The sequence below is a fragment of the Physeter macrocephalus genome, chromosome 18 (assembly GCF_002837175.3).
Source record: "Physeter macrocephalus isolate SW-GA chromosome 18, ASM283717v5, whole genome shotgun sequence".
Classification (NCBI taxonomy): Eukaryota; Metazoa; Chordata; class Mammalia; order Artiodactyla; family Physeteridae; genus Physeter; species Physeter macrocephalus.
The window spans coordinates 8,519,196-8,530,397 of record NC_041231.1 but is presented as its reverse complement, the minus strand read 5'-3'; the positions used below and the strand labels follow the sequence as shown (position 1 = coordinate 8,530,397).

Genomic DNA, 11,202 nt, shown 5'->3' with positions numbered 1-11,202 from the left:
TGCACTGTTGGTGGGAATATAAATTGATACAGCCACTATGGAGAACAGTATGGAGGTTCTTTAAAAATCTAAAAATAGAATTACCATATGATCCAGCAATCCCACTACTGGGCATATCCCCAGAGAAAACCATAATTCAAAAGGACAGATGCACCCCAATGTTCATTGCAGCACTATTTACAATAGCCAGGTCATGAAAGCAACCTAAATGCCCATCAACAGACGAATGGATAAAGAAGATGTGGTACAGATATACAATGGAATATTACTCAGCCATAAAAAGGAATGAAATTGGGTCATTTGTTGAGACGTGGATGGATCTAGAGACTGTCATACAGAGTGAAGTAAGTCAAAAAGAGAAAAACAAAGATCACATATTAACGCATATATGTGGAACCTAGAGAAATGGTACAGATGAACCGGTTTGCAGGGCAGAAGTTGAGACACAGATGTAGAGAACAAACGTATGGACACCAAGCAGGGAAAGCTGCGGGGGGTGGTGGGGATGGTCGTGTGATGAACTGCATGATTGGGATTGACATGTATACACTGATGTGTATAAAATTAATGACTAATAAGAACCTGCTGTATAAAAAAATAAATAAAATTCAAAAATTTTAAAAAAAGAGTAGATGATAAGAATGCATACGTTCTACTGTAGAAAGCAAAATGTATACTGCATGCTGATAATGTGGTACAGTGTGTAATGAAAGTATAAGCAATTTAGTATATTCCCATGCTAAGCACAAACCGAGATTCCAGAACTCTATTCATTATCTTCACTAATGTAAGAAAGTCAGTTCATGTGCAAAACTAAAGCAACAAGAACAAAGTATTTTTATTTCTCTACCATAAAACTGAGCCTTTTAATGTAATACATGAAGAGCACAAGAAGTATACTGAAGGTTTTAGCAAAAGGATAAAATAAATAAAGTATAGCAATATGTTAGGAAGCAAATAGGAATATAATTATAAGCTTTCATTATTAGCTATAACGATTATTATTCATGTCACTTATTTAATGAAAAGGGAAACCATCTTATGCCACAACTTTGGGGTACTTGATGAGATACAGACCTCTTTTTAGTCACCAAAGCAAAGTCTGCAGAGTCCTAAATACAAAGAACAAGTTAACAGATAATCTAACAGACTTACCCGTTCTGCAGATGCCTCATCCCCTGGCAGACACGCAGCAGCAGCAGCAGCAGCAGCACAAGCTATTTCCATCACAGTGGAGCTGGTAGGAGCATCAGTAGTGGATGAAGATCTGGGTCGGCCGGACTGCATAACAGTTGCCATCTCCTGGCCAGACTTCCTGTTGATTTGGGGACTTCCCTTTGGGGCCTCTGGCTTGCCCCGCCTACTATGCAAGCTCGTCCCTCTCTTCATCTTGGGTGGCACTCGGATCTGCTGCAGGACACGATTCAGAGCTGTGGGGTGGGTGGGGACACCATCAATCTCAGCACACGCGTTCTGGCTTTCCAGATCCATTTCGGGTTCTGGATCTGCCTGAATTTGTTGCACATCATGTGGAGACACCGATGACCTCCTGCGCTGGTGCTGGAAGAGATGCTTCAAGCCTTGGCCAATCACATTAATGTTCTCCAAAGCATTGTGGGTCATTTTAGACAACTTTTGTTCTGATTCTGTCTGCTTTCTGGCCTCTGCATCTTGGGATTTGCCTCCAGGATCAGGGTCCTCAAATAACTGTTCACTGCCCGAGGGCTCCATCAGTAGACTTAATACGATTATTTGCAAACTCAAAAATTTTTAAACACACCAAGACTGTCAAATTAGGTAGGCATTGCTTCAACAGTAACTACACATGCAGCTTTGAGACGAAGGCTTCATGCCTATCTAATGTTAAAAAAGAAAAAGAAAAAAAAAGAACCTCATATTATAAATCCATGCAGCAACTCCAGGGTTAAAACAAAGAAAAACATGCCACTAGCCAAACAACTAGGCATTATCATTAAGCAATCTTTAATCAGAAGACTAAAAGATAGTTTTCCAGATAGTGAGTAATGATTATTTTCTAGAAGAGGAGAAAAAGCTCAGAAACAAATACACAGGAAATGAAAAGAGCAACGTTTAAAAAAATCCCTAAAAGTTTCAATATGAAGAAGAACTGAATACTAGAGGAGTCATCTTGGAATGGACACCATAATATTTGAGAGAACAGCCATTACTTGGGGAATAAGAGAGAACAGAGCACAGAGCATTCAATATATACAGTCTTGCTGAGGCAATTTAAATTATTCCTCTCATTCAAAACCACAGTTAATTATCTGTATGCTGAAGCTCAGTAGAGTAATTTCAAAGAATAATAGTGAGAAGTGAATATCCCAACCTAACTGTATGTGGATTTTAATGGAAAAGAGGAATTTCTGGTTAACTTTCATACTCATCAAGGTCACTGGCAACTAGAAGTGACAGGTTTGCTCTTTTGAGAAGAAAATGTAAATTAAAATCTTATAAGTTGAATTCTCTGCTGAAGCCCAAATGACCTTTTGGCACCATATGAGTGAATGATCCAGAGAGAATCTGTCTTCAGAGACACTAAAGCTTTGCTCAGTACCAGCTATCAAGAAAAGAGACTCAGGGGCTTCCCTGGTGGCGCAGTGGTTGCGCGTCCGCCTGCCGATGCAGGGGAACCGGGTTGCCCATCAACAGACGAATGGATAAAGAAGATGTGGTACAGATATACAATGGAATATTACTCAGCCATAAAAAGGAATGAAATTGGGTCATTTGTTGAGACGTGGATGGATCTAGAGACTGTCATACAGAGTGAAGTAAGTCAAAAAGAGAAAAACAAAGATCACATATTAACGCATATATGTGGAACCTAGAGAAATGGTACAGATGAACCGGTTTGCAGGGCAGAAGTTGAGACACAGATGTAGAGAACAAACGTATGGACACCAAGCAGGGAAAGCTGCGGGGGGTGGTGGGGATGGTCGTGTGATGAACTGCATGATTGGGATTGACATGTATACACTGATGTGTATAAAATTAATGACTAATAAGAACCTGCTGTATAAAAAAATAAATAAAATTCAAAAATTTTAAAAAAAGAGTAGATGATAAGAATGCATACGTTCTACTGTAGAAAGCAAAATGTATACTGCATGCTGATAATGTGGTACAGTGTGTAATGAAAGTATAAGCAATTTAGTATATTCCCATGCTAAGCACAAACCGAGATTCCAGAACTCTATTCATTATCTTCACTAATGTAAGAAAGTCAGTTCATGTGCAAAACTAAAGCAACAAGAACAAAGTATTTTTATTTCTCTACCATAAAACTGAGCCTTTTAATGTAATACATGAAGAGCACAAGAAGTATACTGAAGGTTTTAGCAAAAGGATAAAATAAATAAAGTATAGCAATATGTTAGGAAGCAAATAGGAATATAATTATAAGCTTTCATTATTAGCTATAACGATTATTATTCATGTCACTTATTTAATGAAAAGGGAAACCATCTTATGCCACAACTTTGGGGTACTTGATGAGATACAGACCTCTTTTTAGTCACCAAAGCAAAGTCTGCAGAGTCCTAAATACAAAGAACAAGTTAACAGATAATCTAACAGACTTACCCGTTCTGCAGATGCCTCATCCCCTGGCAGACACGCAGCAGCAGCAGCAGCAGCAGCACAAGCTATTTCCATCACAGTGGAGCTGGTAGGAGCATCAGTAGTGGATGAAGATCTGGGTCGGCCGGACTGCATAACAGTTGCCATCTCCTGGCCAGACTTCCTGTTGATTTGGGGACTTCCCTTTGGGGCCTCTGGCTTGCCCCGCCTACTATGCAAGCTCGTCCCTCTCTTCATCTTGGGTGGCACTCGGATCTGCTGCAGGACACGATTCAGAGCTGTGGGGTGGGTGGGGACACCATCAATCTCAGCACACGCGTTCTGGCTTTCCAGATCCATTTCGGGTTCTGGATCTGCCTGAATTTGTTGCACATCATGTGGAGACACCGATGACCTCCTGCGCTGGTGCTGGAAGAGATGCTTCAAGCCTTGGCCAATCACATTAATGTTCTCCAAAGCATTGTGGGTCATTTTAGACAACTTTTGTTCTGATTCTGTCTGCTTTCTGGCCTCTGCATCTTGGGATTTGCCTCCAGGATCAGGGTCCTCAAATAACTGTTCACTGCCCGAGGGCTCCATCAGTAGACTTAATACGATTATTTGCAAACTCAAAAATTTTTAAACACACCAAGACTGTCAAATTAGGTAGGCATTGCTTCAACAGTAACTACACATGCAGCTTTGAGACGAAGGCTTCATGCCTATCTAATGTTAAAAAAGAAAAAGAAAAAAAAAGAACCTCATATTATAAATCCATGCAGCAACTCCAGGGTTAAAACAAAGAAAAACATGCCACTAGCCAAACAACTAGGCATTATCATTAAGCAATCTTTAATCAGAAGACTAAAAGATAGTTTTCCAGATAGTGAGTAATGATTATTTTCTAGAAGAGGAGAAAAAGCTCAGAAACAAATACACAGGAAATGAAAAGAGCAACGTTTAAAAAAATCCCTAAAAGTTTCAATATGAAGAAGAACTGAATACTAGAGGAGTCATCTTGGAATGGACACCATAATATTTGAGAGAACAGCCATTACTTGGGGAATAAGAGAGAACAGAGCACAGAGCATTCAATATATACAGTCTTGCTGAGGCAATTTAAATTATTCCTCTCATTCAAAACCACAGTTAATTATCTGTATGCTGAAGCTCAGTAGAGTAATTTCAAAGAATAATAGTGAGAAGTGAATACCCCAACCTAACTGTATGTGGATTTTAATGGAAAAGAGGAATTTCTGGTTAACTTTCATACTCATCAAGGTCACTGGCAACTAGAAGTGACAGGTTTGCTCTTTTGAGAAGAAAATGTAAATTAAAATCTTATAAGTTGAATTCTCTGCTGAAGCCCAAATGACCTTTTGGCACCATATGAGTGAATGATCCAGAGAGAATCTGTCTTCAGAGACACTAAAGCTTTGCTCAGTACCAGCTATCAAGAAAAGAGACTCAGGGGCTTCCCTGGTGGCGCAGTGGTTGCGCGTCCGCCTGCCGATGCAGGGGAACCGGGTTCGCGCCCCGGTATGGGAGGATCCCACATGCCGCGGAGCGGCTGGGCCCGTGAGCCATGGCCGCTGAGCCTGCGCGTCCGGAGCCTGTGCTCCGCAACGGGAGAGGCCACAACAGAGGAAGGCCCGCATACCACAAAAAAAAAAAAAAAAAAAAAAGAGACTCAAAGAAATCCCTTTCTTTGAACAGTGTCAACCCTGAGAGAGGCTTCCTGTACACAGTCAGTCCTCCATATCCACAGGTTCCGCATCTGCAGATTTAATCAACCTCAGATGGAAAATATTGGGGGTGGGGGAGTTCCAGAATGTTCCAAAAAGCAGAACCTGAATTTACCATGTGCCCAGCAACTATTTACATAGCATTTACTTAGTATTAGGTATTATAAATACTCTAAAGGTGATTTAAAGTATATGGGAGGATGTGCATAGTTATATGCAAATACTATGCCATTTTATATAAAGGACTTGAGCATCTGAGGATATCTGTATTTGCAGGGGTCCTGGAACCAATCCTCCAAGGATACCAAGGGACAACTGTATTCACAAAAACTGAAAAGCAAAGAAGTGACACAGTAACTGGGTATGACTGAAAGTAGAGAAAAAGAAAGGTCAAATAGCAACCACATACCAATATTAAATGCAGGAAATTAAAAGGAAGTTGAAACTAAGAGATGCAAGGTCAGCACAATTGCCATGGTTACAGAAATCACATGCCAAAATAAAGGGGGGGATGGTAAGGATGCGATTTTTCATAATAGAAAGTGTGTTTTTTTTAATTGAGTTTCTGCAAATATATAAAACAAAACTGTATTAATGTACAGAACCTGCTAGGGAGGGCAAAATATGGTGTAGGAAGGTCTTTATTTCCATATTTTACCTTAGACTTCCGTTCAAACAGCTTTAAAACTCCCTACACTACACCAAGTACTTTGAACAGTCTAAGTCACTACTAGTGAAGCACCTAAGGTGGTCATGTTCTGGGGATATGCAGACCCCTGGCCACCAAGTGGCAATCTAAAAGGCATAAATTAGCTGGATTTAAGAGTTCACTGTGACCTCCAGGCTACTAGAGTTCAAAGGGACAGGAATGCAAACTCACTAGACCTTTCTTCCTTGTAACTACTCTCAGAAGACCTTCTCATCATGTATATGGACACTGTCATTGTGGCTCTGCTGACCATATTCTTTCATGCCTATTTTCCCATCTCCTACCCTCTTTATGACTCAGGAGAGTAAACTGTGTTGACAGGGTTAAATACCTTTGTCTCTCACCAGTACCTTCCTACTGTCTAAATACCACAAAATTCTTTGCTCCCAAACTAAGCAAATGAGTAGGAGCCATGAGAATGGGAAATTTCACTGCCTTTCACTCAAATTCTTTGTGGCCACATCAAAATCTTGCCACTCCACTAGGGCCTCCTACCCTTTTCCTGACTGTGTATTGCTTTATTTTTCCTTTTCCCTTTTCAAGAGCCAAGAAAGAGGCCCTTAATCCTTACTAGATTAACAACTGTCTTGGCTTGTACTGGAGTTTTCTGGGGATCCTTGTGGGGAAAAATGTTGCCAATAGTGTATGTATTTAATTATCCTCATCTTCTCTCATGAGTTAGTAGCACAGACTAATAGTTATTGAATTATTTTCACTCTGCAAAGATAATCCAGTAACAGTGTATATCAAGTAATCTCTTCTTGCACTGTGAAAGCAGCAGGCTGATAATGAGGAAGTAATTTACTTTTTTTCTTATTTATATTGCATTAGCTAAATAATACAACTGATTTTTTTTTGGTTGAGTTTGAAAGTAAATATGTAAAATAATTTTCTCCCATGAGAATAAAAGATACCATGAAGAGAGGAATGGTGTCAAGGTTAGCTGGAAAACCAAATGATCTACTTGTCTCATATATAAACATATCAGCAAATCAGTTTCATTAGGCAGTGTTATAAACTAATCAGGTGGTCATCTGCTCCTTATTTTTAAAAAGATGGAGAATCTGGTACATTTTAAATGTCAGTAACTTCATTTGAGATTTCACTAGCATGTCTACATTATTTACTTTCAAATAATTCGAAATGATCAATTACAAGGAAATGCCAGCATTCCTAGGAAAACCTAGAAATAAAGTGTTAATTTCCAAGCCAAAGCTTGCACAGGATATCGACACAGCTGCAAAGATTACCTAGTAGAAGAGTAATAAATTCTGGGATTTCTAAAGGCAAAACATATATTAATGATACTGACAGAAGCTTACCTAACACGGAACACTAAAGAAACCTAAATTGAGCTTTAAACATCCAGTTGTTAGATAAGAATTTTGAAAAACAACCTGTTGCACTGACTATAAAATGTAATCTGGTACTTGTACCTATCATCTGCATTATTGCTGTGATATCAACACAAACAAGAAATAATTCTTGTCCAAAAAAAAAAAAAGAAAAAGAAGGAAAGAAATATTTCTTGTCAAATACTGTGAAACTTGGTAAAACTTTCTGTAGGCCAAGAAAAAATCTTTAAGGCCACCTTTCAATTTGTGACAAATATTAAGGAAGGTCAAACGCTATGCCAAAAATACCAAAGAGAGTAATGCTATAATAATTAATTATATAAAACTTGTGACAGTAAGAAAAGCAAGCACTAAAGGAATTCAATAATGTGAAAGTTTTTTAGGACTCCCCTATTTTCTTCTGTAAGACAGTAGTAAAAGTCAAATCAATAATAACTGTTGCTCCCAAACAACCATATCGAGGTCTCTGGTTTAACACAAACAAGTACAACAGTAAAGCTAAGTGTGCTTTCGTAAGAAGGAAATGTTAGCTTCTCTTTTATTCATTCAGCTTCTCTGAAAAGTAAAGTTCTTTGAAGTAAGCCAGAGGAAATGGGTAAACAGCAAAGGGAACAAAATGACATGGGAGAAAGGGGGCAGGGGGCAGGGGTGAAAAGTGGGGAAAAAAGAGGAGGAAAACTGGTAGCCACCAACAAACCAGGTATTTCATATAACTTTGTTAAATTCTCAGAATTTTTAACAATTTTTCTACAACAGTTTTGCAAAAACATTCCAAATTATATATGAATTATCTTTCTTTTTTTCCTTTAAGTTTTTCTTCCCAACTTTTTAGTTTTTCTGATAGATATGGTGACCAAAGCTTTTTGGTTTGGCTATGAACCAAGTTATTTCACTGATGATAAAGAGTTGGATACTTGCCTTTATCACTCTTCCTCAAGCACTTCTAAGGTGTTCTGGAATCCTTTTAGGAAAAGCTGAAAAGCAAACATCAAGAATTACAAAGTGAGAAACTTATAAGAGGGAAACATCTATATAAATAAAGAAAAAAACTAAGTATACACATAACAAAATGTTAACATTTATCTCTCACTGGTGGGAGTAGGGTAATTTTTGCTAGGGTTTTTTAGTATTTTCTAATTTTGCAAAGGTATAATAAAAAACTGTAATCTAGGAAAAATACCTTGGGAAAAAAAGAAACTTGTCAATACTTAAAAAAGAAAGTGGCATGTTTTATAAATAGCAATGAATATTTTTACACTATGATACTGAATTAGGAATGGATATTCCATTAATTCTGATCTTAAAGTAACATGAAATGCAAAACAAGTACATACATGAAAAACAGCAAAATTTTATAAGCAAATATTTTTCAAGTAGCTTCCAATTGTCTATCTGCAATTTTATATTTAAAAGCAACTCTTAAAAACTATATCTACCCTGAACAATTGAGGCTCAAGATGCACCCAAATTGAAAATTTCCTGGAAAACAAGTTTCTGACAGCCATTACCAGAGAAGCAATTTACTTAGGCACATATCTGGGGGGCATCTGCTTTGTGCTCAGCATTATACAGACCAAATAACATATCCTATCTTACCCTCAAGGAACTCACAATCTAGGATGGAAAGTAAGATTTACATGCTTGCAATTTAAGGAAAACAGCACAAAACAACATAAATAAGTGCTAAATTGTGGGAGGAAAACTGTGATTACCATCAGAAGTAGAAGATCAGTTAGATTAGATTTGTTCAGAAAAGCTTCAAGAGGGAGAAAGAAGCTTTAATGAAGGATGAGAAGATGGATGAATAAGCAGGAAGATATAGGCCAAGATTCCCAGCTAGAGAGCAGTAAACACAGCACAGATCAGTAAATATAGTATACGTTTGGGGGCTAGTGAAGAGGCCAGACGCCTGTACTGGTGGATACTCATTTCTGAGTCATCTGGAGAACTAAGTGGTTGGTGGAAAGATGTGAATGGAGGACTTTCCATCTTTAAACTTTTTCTACCTTTTGAATTTTGTACTTTATGACTATTATTATGTTGAGAAAAAATAAACTTACATATTTGAAAAAAAAAAAGTAAGTATATGTTTACATGTTTTAATCTCTAGGGTAAACATTTAAAAATAGTAGAAGAGTATATAACTACTAGGCTAATAGAAAGGAAAAGTAGAATTAAAATATCCAAATAAATGCAAAAAGGAGGGAAAGCAAGATCACAGATAAGTAGAACATGTAAAAAGCAAAATATAAGATGTCAAATGTAAACCCAAATACTCCAGTAATTACATTAAATGTAAGTGGACCAAAAGAAAAAAATCATCACCCTAAATAAAAAACAGGGAATTCCCAGGTGGTCCGGTGGTTAGGACTCGGTGCTTTCACTGCAGTGGTATCACTGCAGTGGTCAGGGTTCAATCCCTGGTCTAGGAACTAAGATCCCACAAGCTGCACAGCATGGCCAAAAAAAAAAAATTTTCAATCTTATGGTGTCTAAAAGAATCACACCAAAAATATAGAGAACAATTAAAATAAAATGTATGGAAAAGGTCACACAAATATAAAGTAAACAAAAGCTGCTCTAGCTTTATTAATAGTACTCAAAGTAGATTATAATGCAAAAAGCATTAACAGAGGAGTAATTCATAGGATTAAATGTAGAATTCATCAGGAAGACATAATTTAAAATTTGTATGCATGCAATAACATAGCCTCCAAATACATAAAGCACAACTTAGCAGAACTACAAGAAGAAGTGAAATATATCCATAATCATAATGGGGAAATTTTTAACATCTCTCCCAGTAATTGATAGAATAAATGACCTAAATAGGAGAAAATAAAGATAATATAGATTTGAATAGCATGGTTAACAAACTGGAACTAAACAGACATTTATATAACACAGCACCCAGTAGCTGCAGAAAAAAGACTCTATCAAGCACAAAGAGATCACTTACAAAAATTGATCCATATGCTGAGCACTAAGGCAAGTTTCACAAGTTATTCTCTGACCACAATGTGGATTCCTAAGGTTTAGAAAGAGGAGATGAAACCACATTCTCCCCACCACCCACACTGTCTCCTGACCCAACCTGTTGGCCATACAGATGGGATGGAGCAATACAGAGGCTGGACAAGCACCTAAAACCCTAAAAGAGAGAAAGCTTTCTCTCTAACCAAAGGAAATACAGCCCCAAGAGCATGAAAGAATCCTACTGCAGTCAGGGAGATTAAACCACAAATTATGACAAATTGCTGAAGACTGAATGTGGGCTAGCATGAGAGTGTAAAGACTCTGGGGGCTGCAATCATAGGAGAGTTTCCACCCTATTACAGGCTTTTCCTCCAGAAATTCCAAAAGGCTCTCTAATGCGGGGGCTGGGGGGGGATCTGAGAGAATGCAAAGAAAGTTCCTCATCCCTGCCCTCACCCCTGTGGAGCTTGGCAGCCAATGTCAATCAGCCCAGATCTATTTCCCCTATCTCCCTATGGAATGAAAGATTTAATCTCCAAGGAAAAAAAAAAAATCACCAAGGCCTGTACCCTGAGAACACTGGTAGAATCTCACTATAGCTGGAAGAAAGAAAAGGAGACTACACCCAACCTTCACTATTTCTCTAAAGTAACAATCTTAATACAGGGGGAAAGGGCTTTAAAAACTTTAACTTAGGGACCTCCCTGGCGGTCCAGTGGTTAAGACTCCATGCTTCCACTGCAAGGGGCATGGGATGGATCCCTGGTTGGGGAACTAAGATCCTGTGGTATGGCCAAAAAAATAAAATAAAATACAGGGGCAGAGAAGGCTGCTT

General features: G+C 38.1%; 1 protein-coding gene across 14 annotated transcripts in view; it reads right to left on the bottom strand.

Moving 5' to 3' along the window:
- TMCC1 (transmembrane and coiled-coil domain family 1) overlaps positions 1-1,853 on the bottom strand; it is a 163,088-nt gene extending 161,235 nt beyond the window's left edge. For 11 of the 14 annotated variants that reach the window (XR_008615873.1, XR_003677075.2, XR_008615874.1 and 8 more), the window contains exon 1: positions 1,156-1,853. Coding sequence is in view for 10 of the 14 variants with exons in the window: in XM_028479827.2 (XP_028335628.1) it covers positions 1,156-1,731 (576 nt within the window). In the remaining 4 variants the exon portion in view is untranslated. The remainder of the gene's footprint in view (positions 1-1,155) is intronic. The other 3 variants (XM_028479831.2, XM_028479835.2, XM_028479841.2) reach the window with 2 other exon arrangements.
- Positions 1,854-11,202: the final 9,349 nt, after the last annotated feature.